Source organism: Onychostruthus taczanowskii, unplaced genomic scaffold (assembly GCF_017590055.1).
Source record: "Onychostruthus taczanowskii isolate IOZ18803 unplaced genomic scaffold, ASM1759005v1 scaffold104, whole genome shotgun sequence".
Lineage (NCBI taxonomy): Eukaryota > Metazoa > Chordata > Aves > Passeriformes > Passeridae > Onychostruthus > Onychostruthus taczanowskii.
In genome coordinates, this window is record NW_024496968.1 from 988452 (window position 1) to 1006918 (window position 18467).

The 18467-nt window shown below is 39.5% G+C and overlaps 1 protein-coding gene across 1 annotated transcript in view; it reads right to left on the bottom strand.

Moving 5' to 3' along the window:
- NID1 (nidogen 1) overlaps positions 1 to 18401 on the bottom strand; it is a 43151-nt gene extending 24750 nt beyond the window's left edge. The window contains exons 1-10 of the mRNA XM_041414089.1: positions 18081 to 18401; positions 11295 to 11594; positions 9981 to 10210; positions 8924 to 9342; positions 7924 to 8073; positions 6425 to 6676; positions 5104 to 5304; positions 3048 to 3293; positions 1987 to 2130; positions 773 to 901 (exon numbers count right to left, since the gene is read on the bottom strand). Coding sequence (XP_041270023.1) covers positions 773 to 901; positions 1987 to 2130; positions 3048 to 3293; positions 5104 to 5304; positions 6425 to 6676; positions 7924 to 8073; positions 8924 to 9342; positions 9981 to 10210; positions 11295 to 11594; positions 18081 to 18287 — 2278 coding nt within the window. The 5' untranslated portion in view covers positions 18288 to 18401. The remainder of the gene's footprint in view (positions 1 to 772; positions 902 to 1986; positions 2131 to 3047; positions 3294 to 5103; positions 5305 to 6424; positions 6677 to 7923; positions 8074 to 8923; positions 9343 to 9980; positions 10211 to 11294; positions 11595 to 18080) is intronic.
- Positions 18402 to 18467: the final 66 nt, after the last annotated feature.

An 18467-nucleotide genomic window follows, 5' to 3' on the forward strand; every position in this document is an offset into this window, starting at 1 on the left:
GAAGAGTGTGTATAGGTTTTATTGGTACAGAAATACTGTCAGGTTGCAAAGATAAAAATTCTAACAAGAAAAAAAAAATCTTAACTCCATCCTATCCTGACAGTTGCAGCTCTAGAGGTAGAGTCATTATTCCTTTTTTGTTATTTGTCATTATCCCTCTTCTATCTACCATTTGTGGATTCCTTTTCCCAAAAGGAATTCCTACAACTTTAGTGAAAAGTGGCACAAAGAGGAGCAAGAAAAGATATCCCTTGTTAGGACAACCTTAGTCTAGCAAATACAGATTAACTCAGGCTTCCTCCAGAAAAAAAGTTTTTAAATTACAGAAAAATAAACTAGTGCAACTAGTTCAACTGAATTTGATATTTAATGGTCCATTAAAAATGAGCTAAGAGCCAAATCACAAAGATTTTAACAGTGAAGTGATCTGCAGCTACAACTCCTTTTCTTCATGATAAATTATCACTTCGGAGTAAGCCTGCAATAGCCAAGACACACTAGTTTAGAGCTGTGCACTATCTTGTCCAAGGGATGAATTTGTAACTGAAATCTCATCTGTTAGATTGAATTGTGGATTAGACATAAGAAACAAAATGCAAACCCCCAAAAAGTCAAAAGCACAGCACTCAGAAAATGCAGAAAAACCCGGTAATCATGAGCTGCAGCACAAACTCCTGAGCTCCACTCACACTAGAAATCAGCACAGATTGTGAAACACTGTTTTCTCTCCCAAAGGCTGGTGGAAAATGCTTTTCAGAAACATGAAACTCACCAACACAAGTCTGCCCATCTGCTGCAAACTGGTATCCCCCAACACACTCACACCGGTAGGTTCCCGGCTGGTTGTTGCAGTCTGCATTACTGCCACACAGCCCCGGCTGCTCTGAACACTCATCAATATCTAGGGTATTAAAAGGATCTTGGTTATTATAAAAATGCATTTGATATGGATGCCAGAAAAACAGAAACTTGGGAACTCTAGATTAATAGCAGCCTTCTGTACTCAGGCCACAGCTTGGATAGACCATACGTCTTCAGAGATATTAATAACCTGAAAATAATTTTTGAGGTAACTGTGTCCTCAGATAATCTGCACCAAAAAGAAGAAAACAAACAAGAAGTTCTATCATAAGGTAGTAAGGGGATGCCATGGGAAATTGCAGAAGAAAGAGAAGCCAAAGAAATGCAGCCTTAGGTGATCAGAAGCAATAACTACTGGGGGAGCATGAACTCTAGGAAAGGCTTCCTTCCCCTTTCATTATCCATAGACATCTCCAATCCACTGCTGCCCAACTCACAGCATCAGAGAACTGGAATGGACAGTGTGATGCTGTTGTTTTCATTTGCAATTTGATTTAAGGGTTGGAGTGGAAGGAGAGTGGTGCTTTAGGTTTTAAAAGCCCCCAAACTTTTTTAGTTAATAGGGATGACACAATTCATTAACACACATTTTCAGCTCTTGAAAATGAGTATTAGTGCTATGATTTGATTGCAAGGCAAAACCCAAATAGACTAGCAATACAGAGCTAGACAGAACTGGGAAATATGAGTATTTTGGAACAGAAATGGATTTTCAAAGTAGATAATGAAAAAGATTATTCCAATGAATTGCACATATCTGTGCTCTGTCTGCATGTGCATTTCCTATTTCTCATTTCCCTTGAGAACTTTTAAGCTAGTTGACTCATTTTAACCAGAACTAGCATTATAGTAAATTTCTCACAGCTAAATTCCCACATGCTTTATAAAAAGATGAACTGGGTGGAAAAGATGCTTTGCAAGATAAGAAAACACACTCTTCAAGACAGTCAAACTTGCTTACTTTGATTATTGACATAATCAAACCCAGCAACCCTCTAACCTTAAAATCAGCCTCTCAGGGCAGCTCACTTTGCTGGAATAGCTAGTCCTGAGGGTCAATATCCCCCAAAGAAAATAAATTCTACATAAGTTTTCATTTTGCAATGTACTGAAATCTTCTGGTACCGTAACAAATGGTTCCATCTCCACGGAAGCCAATCGAACATTCACAGAAAAAACGATTCCCAGTTCCCGGACGGCACACGGCGTTGGTGTCACAGTTGTGAGTGCCAGTGTAGCAAGGATTCCGGTTAATATCAGCAGAACCATCTGGCAAGAGAGACCATATTTAACCTTGATGACTCTGTCCAAGTAATAGCACCCAGTTAAGGCCAGGAAGGAGGTTGCTCATAACACACATTAAACAAGGAAACACATTTTTTGCATCAGGAAGAAAAGGCCTTGCAGGTGATATTTTAGATATGTATTTAATGGCACTTGTATTCCTTGTTACTTGTACAAAGGACTACTCAGTTAAAAAAGAGACACAAAAACCTCTCTAAAGAACAAGACAAAGAAAATTAATTTTCCAGTCACAGACACAAGATCAAAACATGGTTCCTAACAGCTTGGTTTATTCATTTAATTAGCAGAACTTGATTTTGTAACAAACAAAAGTGAGCACATCCTGGTTTTTTACTCATCTGATGTGCATTTTCAAATTGTCTCTTTGCTTTCTTTCTGATATCAGTGCAAGCTTGGATAGCTCATCCAAAAAATACCCTTCATAAGCAGCTTACAATTCAAAGATAAAATGCTGTGTTTCAAGATAAATTATAGAAACTCATCCATGGTAAATCTCATTCCCCTCTTTTGCTCTCTTCTCTGACAATGCCCTCCCCAAAAAATTAATAGAGGAATTACAAATTAGATTAAGATAAACAACATACTCCATGCATGCAAGTGGGAATAGATTCAAGGTGGTGTATTGAGAGTATTTCAAGGAATTAGACATAAACCCCAGTGAATTTCAAGAACAGAGCATCACTTAAATACTCTCTCAAGTGAAAATACAAATTTTCAACAGTTCCATTTCTCTCCTTCACTGGTAGATCTGGACTGCTACCAAATAATGAAATTAATTCATTTAACTCATTAACACCCAACTAAGGCGAGGTAAAAAAAATGGATGACTGCCCTTAATTGCTTACAAAAGGGAAAAAGCAAAATGTGCAATTGATACGTACCACTGATGGGGCCGATGGAATTGCTCATGGCATATCGCAGGATCTGCTCGTCTCTGTTGTACAGGACAAACACACTGTCCACTGAGAGCTGCTGAGTGGCAGGAGCAGAATGGGGGGACTCATCGTGGATGCATTCATCAAAGGAGATGGTCTGGCGCCACTGATAGGCACCCGTGTATGTGGAAGCCACTCCATCCCTTTCTGGCTCTGTCACCGTGTACTCCCTTGAGGACGATGAAGTGATCACTGTGACATGACAGCAAACACACCGATCAGAGCAGGGACCAAAAGCACGCTGTCAAATGCTATCTGTAGACTTGGGATGTAATCTGTGTACTGCAAATGGGAATTTCAAAGGCTAGAGGCTGTGAAAGTCGATGTATTTTCATGCAAAGGAACAAGCACTTAAGAACACTTATTCTGTTTTCAGGTATCACGGAATTTATTTCAGAAATTAGTAATTTGATTCATTTTGACATATTTAAAAATTTAACTTTACTTTCTGGATTTCCAAATAACTAAAGGAAAATTCAACTCAGCAAACTCAGAGGCTCCTCTAGGTTCCTCTTTAGATCTCCAAGGTAAGCACAACAGTCATCTCACCAGCCTAAACTACACCCACTTTTAGTTCATTGTGGGCTACTAGCCTTGGATTTTAACAGAGCCCTGAAGAAGCTGCATGTGTGAGAGCTCCTGTATGTTTCACAACAGTTTTCTGTATTGTGAACAAAACTCTTTCAAAATATCTGGGCTTGTGGATCCTCCCACCAACAGAAAGGTCCACAATTCTTTGTTTGGAGACCAGAACACACCTATATCCATCCACTTGCAGCAGCTGGCTAAAGCTGGATTTCTGCTAAGTCCATTAGATACGCCATAGGATAGCAGAATTGCAGCTGTTTGAGTCCTGGTAAATCAAATCCAGACTGAAGGACACCTCCCTCCAGCATCTGACTTTACCTCCATGGGAACAGCATTTCTGCCAAGTAGGCAACTGTTCTGTAGGGCAGACACTGCCCAAACTCTCAAGTTGTTCAAGACAAAGCAGAAGCTTCCTGCTGCTTCCACTTCCTCCTCCTCCCAGTCCAAAACAACAGGCAAAGCACAAGTGGGTTCATCACTGGCTACCAAACTCAGACATTAGTGAATATAAGGCAGTGATGATGTAACCACACCATTTTCTAGCTCTAGCAACCAAAAGTGCACCCTTGGAGAAAAGTGCAGTATCTCCAGTATTCATGTGCACATGGGTGCAGCACAGGCTTCTTCATCTGTAGTATTCATCTCTTTGACAGCTGGGCTGGCTGGCCAGCAGCAGCACTCCAACCTCACTTCTCTACTTTTTGTATTGAAACACCCATAATTTTATCTAGGAAGAGGAAAGAAAAATAAATAAGCAAAACAAGATTGCCCTGTAAATAGTGAATGAAGAATGGTTCCATTACAAAACCTAAGATCTGTGATAAAGGAATTGAGAGAGAGGAGTACTGAAGAGGCAATGTAGGAAACTGATAAAGGAATTAAGAGGTAATTCTCCAGCTGGTTGTTAAAATTCAGCTCAAATAATACTGATAAATGCTTTCAGAGTCATTGTAATGAAGTTTACATGAGACATAGTGGTAAACAATGGGTTTAGTCTCATCAAAGATCACAGCTCACTTAATGACATTACCACAAAAAGCTATACACCAGTATAGGGATAAAGAGCTGTGGACTTACAGAGAAAACCTTTACCACTTGCATACTGCCATCAACAGCATAAAAAAAAAAGGTCAACAAAATGGGAAATCAAGAGTATTCTGCAAACAACAGTTCAGAGAAAGTTAAACCTGTATTTTTTCAATGAAAATATTAGAAATATTTGCATTCTCCCACTCAAAGTCCACCTTCTTTAGAAACCTTTTCCTAAGGGCTAAAATGCAACTTTCTAGAAGTTAAAGGGTCCTAAATACACTTGTATTTGGGGAAATAAAAAGGGAATAAAATAATGTTTTTCAGATTGCCTTAGGCTCTGCTTTTTGCACTTTCTTATAATTTCATTCTTTTGGAACCTTACCAGAACTAGAAGTGTGGTAGAGCTCAGTGTAGGGCTCTATATGGACTGATGCCCCAGATGGGATCTCAGGTATTCTGCCCTCCATTTCTGTGCTGATGGTGAGGTGACCATGCTCATCAATGCCACTGAACTTCTGCTTTACAACCAGCTTCTCACTATTGCCAAGAAAAGTTACTTCTGTTTGCCGTGTAAACTCACCACCTGAAGAAAGAGGATTAGTTTAACACTAAACTTAATAGAGGCTTCCAATTACTTCTATTCCAAATATTGCTTCTAGTACATAAAATATAAATTACTATTGTCTTCAAGTTTTGATGTAGCACAATTGCTAATGTCTTGTGTTTCTAATGAAATAACTTTCAGAAGTATACTGATAATATACTTGGATACTGCAAGCAATTTTTTTAAGCACTGCACATGATAAATCACAAATCCCTGCCCTGAGGCAATAGGGTTTTAATAAAATTGAAAAGAAGTTCTGAATAAGCTAATGGTAGGCCTTATCCTACCATTTAAAAGGACATTTTAGAGAAAATTTCCATTAGGAGTACAGAGAGTTAAAAAAAAGAAAAATCAAAATCCAGTACATCTGTTTCCAAATCAAAACCAAGTGGAATGTATGTTGTAAATTCCAGAACAAGCTTCAAACATACCAAATCCAAGAAAATCCCAAACCAAAAAAGTTGTGTTCAACTAAATTCATATTACAAGTCTGTAAAGGATCAAATTTTCAAAAGAAACACATGTTCTCCTAGAACAGATTGAATCTACAGCTTGAATTCACAGCAGCACAACCAATCAGATTTGGCCTTAATCTCTTTTGAAAAGCCCAAATTGTAAGCAGGGGTTTCCCTCAAACTAGCTAAGAGAGTCATTTGCATGTCATGCAGCAGCTGTTTCTGTAAAGTGCTTCAGACCCTCAGGAGGTCAGGTTACTGTTTCTCTTTTGCTCTGTTGGTACAATCAGAGATTTAACAAGTTAAATCTCTTGAAGATGTAGGAGAAGTTTTTTTTAGTAACTGTGTACACTCTAGTAACAACTCTTCCAACAGATCTTTTTAATAATCTCTTTCTTGAGGAGAAACTGGCCAAGCCAATCTTCTCTCTAACACACTTAGTTGTTGTACACTGACAGTAAATTAAAAGGTCTATTGTCTATATATTGTAAACAAGAAAAATTGTGAGAAATTTGATTACAAAAAACCATTTTGCAGCTCAGAATAGGTGTGTGTTTTCACCCTATATTGCTTCTAAATACAGATTTCTATCAAGACAGAGGAAAGCATAGCAATTTTGAACATTATTTTAATTTAGAAGTTACCAGTAATGCTGAATCCATTTTTATATCCTTGCTGCTCCACAGCAAACATCCATCCTATGATACCTCCAATAGATGCAAGAGGTAGCAAAGAATACCCCAAAGTCTCTGGGATTGTGCTGATAGCAGTGTAGGCACGCCCTTGGTTCATCACAACATAGGAGTGGAGATCAGTGTTCTCAAATATAACTGGAACGGGGTTGTTTCCTACAAAGATTCTTCCTCTGACCTTGCCGTTGACTCTCTGAGGAGAACCTGGCAAATCAATACCATGCATCAGAACAAAATATCGGTATTCTCACACTTTCCAAGGAACATGGTCCAGAGTGTTCACAATGTTCAGTGTTTATTGTTGAAATAAGTGGCAAACAAATACTTAGAGTTCAGACAAGAAATTGCCATGTGCTTACTTGCTTATGTAGGTACATGCAAGTGTGTTGTCTTACGTGGATGATTAAATGGCCAAATTTGCCTGAAGAGATGCTCTTTATCCTCATTGAAAGTTCTGTCTGCAAGGATAACTTCATAACACTGTGACAGCATGTCTGACAGTAAGTGGCACACAGAAACTTAAGATCACACCTCATATCAATACACACTGAACGCATATTTGTTCATTCCCTATTAGGAGACTAACACCATTAGGTTTCAGAATAATTGATCTGTTATTCTAACCCATTACATTTCTTGGCTCTGAACTACTGGCCATTTTGAAGACAGTCAGTGTTATACAGAAGTAGCTATTTTGGATTGCTAATTTTCTCCTGTATATAATTTCCTATATGGAAGTTTAAATTTCATGATCATCAGATCCTTCTTTTCTTTCTATGGAAAATCCAATTTTATGAACTGAAAGCTAAGTATTAGGTTTTGCTTTCCTGGTTTATAAAACGCAGTCTTGCAGTAAATTATTTGAGTTGTTGTAATGCATCTGTACTCTGAGCCGAATTACTCCGAGGATTACAAGTGTATACATAAGAAATTCCTTCATGGATTTTACATGGGAACAAAGTTTAAATGGGTATTTAGCAGAAATCTGTCAGATCACCCTTTAACAAAGCCGCTTAAGAGTCACAGAGGAGTCTGTGCTCTTTGGTTCACTGATCAAAGTTAATTTGTTCATCACTTTGAACTGTCCATTTCTAGAGTGAGGACTATATCAGATTATAACACACTGGAACTTCATGGCTAATTCTAGGAAATACCACTGGATGTTATGTTTACTTTTAAATGATGTTAGTTACAGAAGAAGTTTATTTTTTCTAGAAAGTCACATTAAAATGCATAAAGCACATAACTGACCACTCAAAATAATTTTCGTCACTCAAAAAAAAACATTTTAAAAAGTAGAGCTCACTGATTCAAATGTCTTTCACTATATCTCAGTGCTAAGTCTTTCAAAAAGTTTTTATCAGGTCTTTTTTGGAATTAAATACAGGTCACCTCATTGAAGAACTCCATATGTAATTGTTGCTTATGTATCTAAATTTCAAACCAGTTACCTTCTGCTACACACTGTCGGCCATTTCCTTTGTAACCAGCAATGCAGCTGCAACAAAACCCATTGGGATAATCCTTGCAAATAGCGTGAATAGAGCACTGGTGACGGTTGTTAGCACACGTCTCTTGGACATCTGTGTGGTAGCGAAACACTGTGGAAAACAAGACCAGACATTCATATTCAATGTAATTACTGTGGTATTCACATACCCCTGGAATAGTTTAAAAATAGCTCCGAACTCACTTTTCATTTTCTCTTTAAGGAAAACAAACTATTGCAATTAATATTGGCTAACCTTGCAAATAACTTTCTACTGTTTTGCAGAAAATGTCAGGGCTTCAGCTGTTTAATTATTTAGTTAGAAAACTGTTTAATTCTATTGACTTCAGCAGATTTATATTAACACAGATCAAGTAAAATTCCTGTCAAAACTAAACACACAATAGTTTTAATTTGTCCTTGTTTCCGAATCAAAACAAAAAGGGGACTTTTTAACTTTAGAACAAAACCTTTCAGTATAGCACCCAGGACCATGCAGCAACTGATGTGCCCTGTAATCCTGTTTTATGCTGTTATTTAATGGAGATAGCAACTCTCACACCTGCTTCAAGAAACAAGTAACATCTGGGCAGTCAGTCACACTACTCTGATATTTCTAGAAACGCTTATTAGAATTTAGAATTGCTAATTTCACCCTTCTAAGACTTGAGGTCATGAAACCCTAGCCAAAAAATTTTATGACAGCTTCCATTCCCAACCTTCTGAGAAAGGTCTGTGAGCTTGACTAGGGAACTGGTTTACTAGACTGACAAAAACTGCATCTGAGATGACATCCAAATTAACTACCTCAATAAATAACACAAACTTATGACATGCGTCCAGATATTCAGATATTAAGCGAATGTGAAGGAAACATTGTTTCTTTGGTAATTCAATTTCTTTCACATCTTTTTTGCAGCCTGTCCATGTTAGAAGAAGCTAAACTGTACAAAAGACCTTACCTATCCCAGTTTCATCAAATTCTTCCACATCTATGACTTGAGGTGGCTGTGGGGGGAATTGCTGGATACGAAACTGGCGAGGTGGAGCTTTTGCTGTTGGGAAATGCTGAGGACTGTAAAAAGACTCAGTTGAAGGTGTTCCTGTTACATCTTGGTATGAAGTCAGAAAGTCTTCCGCGGCTAACTGAGGAACACTGTATGTGACAAGGTGCTGATCCTCTTCAGTGCTACTTGTGATATACTGCTGTGTTATTTCAGTGGAACCATAGTCAGACACGAAAGGCTTAGAAGTCATCTCCTGGTCTTCTTCATTGGGCTCTACAGTCTCCAAAATGTTGCTGATTTTGGCAGGCACGATACTGTCAGATGAGCTACCAATCTCGAACACCCAGACGCCCTGCTTCCCAGCATTGCTGCTTCTGTCAAAGAGAAGCACATGCCAAATAAAGCAAGCTGTGTGGTATTTCTAGCCTACACACAATGTTATCCTTCTCTGTGAAGTGTCAGGACAAATCTGTCTCATTATCTTACCTACATTACATACTTACAGGTAGAGTTTATTCAGCTGTGGAACACCCCTGACAGTTTGGGTAACATTTTTTCTTCTCCTGGCCCAGAGCTCTGTTAAGAATTTCTAGCTCTCTCGTCTCCAAAGCAGTGGGAGCAGAAGGAGATTTTAGGGCCACAAATATCTTGCTACCACTTACTAAAACTTTCTAACTCATTCCCTTTCCTGTTAGTTCAGTCTCTCTTTCAAAAACACAAACACACAAAAACAACCTGCCCAGGTACATTATGAAGAGTTGAAGTCTGAGTGGTACTACTTATAGAAGAACTAAGTATACTGGAATTCCTACCAGTGACAATGGGAATATGGACTTTCAACAAATTACACCAAAGTCCTCAAGGTGGTGGATATTTATCAGTGGCAGATCTTGTAACTTCTCATGCAATGGCTAATGGGATCTTATTAGTTATCATTGATTCATGCTGCAATTAAGAAAACCATGGAACTCTGATGTTTTCTTGAGGAGTTTAAACAAAGAAAAAAACATACTTGTAAAGATTTCTAATGCTGTCTTCATCATTAGCAATGACATTGTAGGATCCTGACTTTTCCCAAAAGTAGTAGTTTGTAGAGGCTTGACTAAAGCCAACCATAGCAGGAATATTTTCATCATCATTCTTGGAGTATGTGCTATAGAACTGCAAGCTATCTTCTGGATAAAGGAAAATAGCATAGGAACTGGAATCAGAAGAGGCCAAGACAGCCTGGAATGTGTTTCTCTGTGGAAAAAAAATTAATACACATTTACTCATGTCAAAATAGAGTACTTTTTTCTTTTTAAATGCAAAATGAAAATCAGAATTTTCATTAAAAAGAAAAAATTACCAAAAGTAAATTACATCTGTAAGAAATAGTCAGATAGGCTGCCTAAAGCATACCAATTTTAAGCTCTGGAATGCTGTAAGATGCTATTTCATCTCTTTCAAATAACAGAAGTGATGTGCTAGACTAAATAAAAAATTCTGTAAACAGAATGTTTAAAATAAAGTTCAAGTTTCATGCTGCTCAAGTCTTTTCCCACAGGAACACTCCTGCCTACTGTAGGAACCACTGGGACAGCACCTCAGATATCAGCTGTTCATTGCTACCAGGGTACAGTATTGTTACTATAAACACAATGCTTGTGCCAAGTTCAGCAAAAGAAATTAGTTGTTGACATAAAAAGAAGTGCTAAGTAACGGTAGTGTTCTCATCAACTTTCACAATTATGGTATACAAAGTGACATATCCTTGCAGGATAGTACCTGAATGGTTTAAAAAGGGGAAAATTATTTGTGAATAATAATAAAAATAACCTTTATCTATTTCTTAAGCCAATACTAGCTGCAAAACATGAGCTTTTTCTGAATGCAGTATCATCTGTTCAAAATGGGCTTAAGATCCTACTAGTCCATATAGTTATTTGATTTTACACAGTTAGATGTCAAAGTGACTTAAGGGTCTTCTGAAAAATGCAAGCCAGCTGGATTACATTTCCCAGAGGGAGGTCAGGATATTCTGGTTCATTTATTATCACAACACATTTAACATTCAAAGTAAAAGTCATTAGGAAACACAACTAAATCAGCTATGCAGTTTCGAGCATTATCTTTTGAATTAATAAAACACTATTAAAATAAATCCCAAGTAAAAGTTCTGGAAACTCCTATTTTGCTACAACCTTTTTGACGATGATATACACTCTTAGGTCTGCAGAATTCATTTAAACACAAAGAGCTTCAAGTCTTCAAAGCAAAAGGTTACAGCATTACACTTTAGCTGAGCATGTGTCCAACATGACTTAAAGCTCTGATTAACATTCACCTTTTCTTCCAAAGCATGATCTTCTCCTGGTGCCTGGAAAGGAGCCACAAGCTTCCAGGTAACAATAACAACACTGCTGGGTTCAAAAGCTGTCTCAGGAAAACCTCTTTTGATATAGTCCGATGCAAGTTGCAAGACATCTGAGGATGAATCTTCTCTGTAATACACATTTCCAGGTCCATCTGTTGTGTCCAGGTCAGCCATAAAAGGAGCAATAGCCCCAAAACTCACTGGGAATTGACCAAGGTATTTTTCTTCACTTGAGGGTTCATTCACTGCAATAATCCCATTAGTGATAACCTAAAAAATAAAAAGATGAAAATTATAACACAAATGCTGTTCATACAACTGTCTCCCACACATGTACTCCAGATCACAATATTTTAATTTTAATTCAAGAAGAAATTTAATCAAAAGTAAGTTTTGTGTTTAAAAAGGAACTGTGTTTTTTTAAGCTTTTGGGTTTTTTTATCCCATGTCAGGAGTCCTGAGATTTCAGTTGCCCAAAATCAGAGGTCAACTTTACAGATAGAACAGCCTTTTTTTCCTACATAAAGTTTTTATCTATTTAAATTTCAGACACCTATTGTCTGTTCTAACAAGGACATACATAACCTTCCCACCAATGCTTCAGAAGCTGATAGAATCTCTGAGCCAAGAATTAATTCACACGTAGATGCCAACCCAAAATAACTGCTCCATGCTTATCTATTGTAATAGCCTGGATGAAGTCTTTTGGGAAGACACAGATTTCTCTGCCTGGCCAGGACTGCTTTAGTATTCACTTCACTACAGTCACCCTCCTAGGAACTTCTTTGCTACTGTGCAAGGCTAACAACAAGCTGCTGCTCACTCTGAAGATATGTTGTGAGAACAGCTCTTATACCAGAGGCTGTAGAGCCTAAGGGACAGAATTTCCACAGCAGATATAGGCCACCCTACAAATTCCTTTACAGCTGAGTGCCCTGACACAGTCTGATAGGAAAATGAGCCTAATACTTGAAGGGGGTTGGGGCAAGGAATTTAGATACTGAGTCTGCAAATGCATAGGTACTGGCTCAGGGAGATTCAACCCATCAGTGAGATGATGATTCACAGTCAGCCACCTCTGACTAAAACTGAGATAAATACATACATACTGGTGCTAGGTCACATCCAGGTGTGACAGTCAAACTCCACTGGCAAATCTGAGCTGGCTCTCACACAGTGAGCAAGACTGCAGGTGTCAGGCCTTGAGGCTGTGCACAGAGAGCACACACAGAGCTTTTTGTGCCCAGCCCTTCCACCAGCTGTGTTTGGCACTGACTCAGCCACATACAAATCCACCTCCAAGTCTTGGACTGCCTGCTAACAGGACACATCTGATACCTGCAGGCAGCCAGACACTCACTCTGGAGCTGCTGCCACATACACAGGGGATTCAAAATGGGACAGAGGTCCCAGAACTGTCACTATAAGCTATGAAATTAAAACTGCAATCTCCCACAGATTTATCTCACTCACAGGGATTCTTGTGAGTCCAAGAAGAACAAACTGTTGTTGGATCTTTTTACACATTCAAGACACTGTCAACATGACAAAATCTTTACAAATGCCTAGAAGTGGGTCAGAATGGCTGCTGACTCAGACTGCAAGGCCACCTAGCCCAGTAGTCTGCCAGTTTAAGAGATTCAGCAAAAGAAGAGGACACGCACATACTTCTCCAGTGAGCCTCTAACTGCATCCACCTCAAGGGATTCCCTGTGGTTTGACTGTTTTTTCTCAGCAGATGTCTTTCTCATATTTGTTGAGTCTTCTCTTAACACATACAAACTATGCACCCACAAAATCCCTTAAAAAGGAAGTCTACGAATTTGTGACTCAGGTCTCTCCTACTTTTGTTTGCTTTCAGTCTGGCTTCCACCTTCATTTGGTGGCCCTAATTTTTGTATTGGGACATACAAAAATCCTACCCAGTGTCTCCTACTATGCAATTTCTCCTCCAGAATTAAGACCCCCAGCCTACTCATGCACTCCCTGTCTAAGAGCTGTTCTCTGTCTTTGATCACTCTTATTGTCTCCACATATTTCTTCACCCTTTTGCACTCCATAAATTTGTGAACAAGGAGGCCAGTAGGAGGCCACACATATTCTTCACAGAGAAATTGTGGTCTGTGCAAGCCTGTCAAGGATGCTGGCTACTTGTGCCTTGGCAACATCTTTAAAATCTGGACTACCACTGCTGCTAGACACAGTAAATCAGAAAAAGTGTAGTATGATCATGATACAGATCACTCCTCCATACACAAGAAACACCTATACATTGAACTCTCCTTTGGCTATCCAGAGGGTCAGAGCATGTCCCCTGACACAGGCCAGTAGTCAGTCAGCTTGGTGTATAACTGGATAATTCTTATCACAAACCATTAGCTAAAACTTGGCAAACAGTTCCCACAGTATATCAGATTTTATCTTAAAAGTGGCTCGACATATGCTGACTGTATTTTCTGCAGAAAATTGTACAATTGCAGATGTAGAATTTCATTAACAGCTAGAGTGTAAAATACTAAAAAAGTTTAGACCCTGTAAAAAATAGGTGAGTTGGCTTTATGAATGAACAGTATATCTAAGGTATATAAGCAGTAAATAATCTGTGCAAACATGTTGGGAAAGCAGGTCATGTTAGAAAGGGGGAGAAGAAGCTGAATATTGTGAAAATTTTTACACTAGTCATTCATGACTCGACAGTAGCCACAGACCCTAAGGTGAGCTATGAATCTGAGGAATAAAGAACTAAAAAGACAGCATGGGTTACCTAATTACAAACCCTACAACTGGAGTCAGACATGTAAGAGAAATCTAGTCTAAAGAAGTTCCCAGAACTCCTCCAACATCTGTACACTAGAAAATGCTTCATGTTCTTGTAAAGCAAAGCTAAAACATTACCTGAAAATAAAACCCCACCAATTATACTGTACCACTGGAAGACAGGACGGAGAGTGGCGGCCATTACAGTCTGTTTGCTAAGACCTTTTGGTAAAGAGATGCACTCCCTCTTTAAAGTCATAAATTTAGCGCAAGTTAAAAGTTTTCCTTTTGTTTTCCTTCTGTTTTCTTACATTTTTACACAAACAGCCCTACTCTTGCATAAATCCTCTTGTGAGATATGATTGGTGTTTGTGGTATTTTAAACAAATTCCAGGCTCTTCATCAGATCTGGTGTGTGTAGATTTTGCAGCTTCATGGCCCCCCATTTACAGCAGAGATTAAAATAGCATTAAGAGAAAATACAATCAGGACTGATTAATATTGCAGAATAAAGCAGAAGCCAGAAGAAATGGCCCGCCTCTTTTCACCTCTTAGTGACATGTATCTAGATACTCCTTTCCTATTTGCTAAAAGCTTTAATGTAAGAAGTAATTTTATTAAGGAGATGCAAACCCCATCTTAAAACTTTTTTAAAGAAAGTTTTTAAATGAGACAGTTCAGTTTTAAATGTTTAGGGAATGTTTCAATAACCCAGAAAACATTTGCAAGCCATCACATGAACATAAATAAACCAGCTGCTCAATTTGTGCAGAGATTTCTAATGCAAAAAAAAACCTTCCTCACCCATAATGAAAAAAAATATTTTTAGCTTTCAGATTCAACAATACATTTATGTTGACAAAGACAGTGAATACTCCTTTAACTTCACCCAGCTTCTTTCAAGGTCACAAACATAGGTTTAAGTGTGAATCCCAAAAAAAAGAGAAGCAATTTGGCATAAGTACTGGGTTTCATCAAAGCATCATTCCTGTCAAAAGGGAAAGGGGGGAAAAGAGGCCTCAGGTGGGTGTTGTCTAAGACAAGCTTTAGAGTGTGTCTTTCCTTGTAGGGTATAACACTATTTAAATTGACAGGAACTAACATAGATGTATTTTTAGCATGTTAAACTTCTGGATTACACGCATAGTTAACATACAATTGTGGTTCGTAGAAGAACCAATAATGCACATACACAGTTACAGGTCCACCTTGAAAACCAAATGAGAAGACGAATTCAAAGTAAGGAGTACTTCTGTTAAAAGAAAAATTGTATCTCTCTGTGTACAACAAAAAATTAAATTTTCTAACAAATGAGGCACTTTTTCCCCATTCAATGACTAGGCATTTTATGGGCTTGAATATTTCTGCATAAAAAACATATAGAAAATTTGAATTTACTTTTATAATGAAGTGACAGTTGACCTAAAGTAGCAAAGCTTTCTAATAGAAACATGACAAACTATTTACTTAAGAAGTTAATAGGAGTAAGGATTAAAAAAATTGAACCAAGCTTGTATTTTCTAAATGGAGGTAACTCCTAATCCTTCCATTTTTCCACCAGTGAGTTTCAGTGTATACTGGAAAAGCCTTAATAAAAGCATGCTATTAAAACAAATAGAATAGTATGGGTTAGTGATAGAGTTCAATGCCATAAATCTTACATACAAAAGCACCATATTGAAGATTACAATATGTGAAAGTCTGTTTCCACTTATATGAAATAAAAGTGCTCTTTTCTGTCTCTGAGAGAAGATTTTGTTACCAGGGATTTTATGACAACTTGGTACTAAACAATTACTTCACAGAATGCCTTGCCTTTCTATTCATGTGTGCAGCTAACTTAAACTCAGCTTCTCAACTGTTAGAAAAGATAGAAAGAGAACCCACATAAAATTGATACATAAAAGTATGTGCGCTAAATGTTCATTGTATCAACTTGATAATATTTATTACCAACTAGAAATATGTTGGAAACTCCAGCCAAGCAAGATCATAGAGCTTCATAAATACACATTGCAAATACACAATAAAAATGTGTAAAGTGAAAATGCATTAAAAACTGCTCAGCACATTTCCTTAACAGGTATACTTCTCCTCTCCCTATGCCCATGAAGTCTGTACTGCCTCTGTTTGTCTCTGTTCTGCAATACTTGTGCCAGATTCAGTGCAAGAAAAAGCCTCTGCATAGTGGATAGACTGATACTGAAATGCCATTCCTAAAACCTGACCGTTCTTAGTACTGAGAGATGCTGGCAGAGCCCTGGAAATGATTTGGAAATAGACTTTATATGGGTATTCTTTCAGGCAAAACTAATTAGGACTGTTCCTGTTTGAGGGTGGGGCAAGTAACAGGATAATTAAACTAAACAAACCTAGACTGGTTAATCAATTTACTGCTCTTTGAAAACTCTGTCCTGTCTCTGTCGCTTACCTGACATGCTGCTTGTTATCTTAGCTTCTCAGTGGCTGAATATACAATCCACTATCTCTCAAGAATATGTTTGTGCTTTTACAAGTGTATTTTCTACTTGGTTTGATTAATCAGTGACCAAATTAAAGTACAGAAGGCAAAACAATGAACTAAGGGTCAAACTGAAGCCTGAACTCCACCTAATACTTCATCTCAGTCCGCTTCAGTGAACAGCATCCATTTTCCACACAAGCATAACCCAAATCCCTCAAAATTTTAGATTTCAGATATGATTTCAGGATTTATCTAAGTAGTGGGAGTATGGACAATGAAAAGGAGTGTAACTTATGTGTCAGCACTAGTACACCTCAGTGTAGCACAAACAAGTTATATCTTCAGTGAATGCTCATGAAACAGACTCAAGTGCATGGGAACTACATCAAATTTTGAATGACTGCAATCACATGGAGCTCTAGTTTCCCAAGTGTCTCCATGTAGGTTAATCCACTGAGTTGCCTCTTAGATCCCTGATACTAAACCACATGCTTTATAGGGACAGGGAGGTGAGATTACGTTTACCAGATATATACACTAAACACATTGTGCCTTCCCTACCAAAACCTTTCTAAACATGCTACTCAGGGCTGCATGCCTAGATGGGGCTTCAGGGGAAAAGAGGCAATGATAAAGTGTGCTGTACCCTTGCAGTGTCCTGAAGACATGCTGCCATTTTAAACTGTTTTCCTTATGGCTGCTTTTGAGCAGCTCTGCTCCAGACAATCTGTTTCCAATCCCACCTTCAAGCACCGAACACCCTCCATCAGCTATAAACATGCACACACCACTCTGCGATGCAGATTCAGCTGTGAGACATGCACACAAGGCCACGATGTGCTTGCAACCCAAAGTCTGCAATTACTATGGATATGGACTTCCTCCTCTTTGATCACTCTTATTGTCTCCACATATTTCTTCACCCTTTTCCATTCTATAAATTTGTAAATTTATAGAACGAGACCACACATATTCTTCACAGAGAAATTATGGTCTGTGCAAGCACATCAAGGATGCTTTAAGAGACTCCCAAAGCAAAGAACACCTCAGGATGCCCAAGACATTAAGGAACAGAAAGCTCTCCGAGTGCTTAGAGGTGCAATCTTGGACAGGTTAGACTGCTGGTTAGACACCCCGCTTCAGTTTTGTAACTCTGGCATGCCGAAACACACAAAAAAGAAACGAGGATGTTTCTGAGCCGAACACACTCTGTACGAGTGCAGAAAACGCCTGGAGATGGCATTCACTCTGGCTAATGGATTGCATTTTCTTTACCCTCCTGCTATCTGTTGCACTGTCTTCCAGCGGAGGCTGTGTACCTCGAAGAATCTGCACCGGCCATAGTGTGAGAAGGGAATTATCACGGCCCCGATACCCGACTAAACACTACTGGAACAATTAAGCTCTTTAGACCGACCTCTGACCTCGGCGCTCACGGAACCCACACGCACCACCGCGCACCCACCCAAAGGTCCCCGAGACGTCCCCAGGAGCGGTTCCAACTCGCCGGCAGCCAAAGGGGGCCCCACACTCACGTAGAGGGAGCGCACGGCCGCGCCGTAGAAGCGCAGCGCCGTGCTCAGCTCCAGCGCCGCCGAGTGCACATCGTCCCCGGGCTCCAGCGCGGCATCGCCGCGGTCCTCGCCGTGGGGCAGCAGCGCCAGCCGCTCTGCGGGCAGCGCCAGGACGGGCAGAACCAGGGCCAGCAGCGCCCAGCGCGGAGAGCTCGGCGGGGCGCGCATCCCGGCGACTCCCGACGCCCGCGGCAGCGCCGTCCCGCCGCTATAAGCGCGGGCAACAGGGCCGGGCGAGCGGGGGGGCCGCGGCCAATGGCAGCGCGGGGCGGGCGGAACAGCGGTCCGGGACCCCCGCGGCAGCTGCCACAGCCCGAGCGGGCTCGGCTGCGGGCATCCGCCACGGGG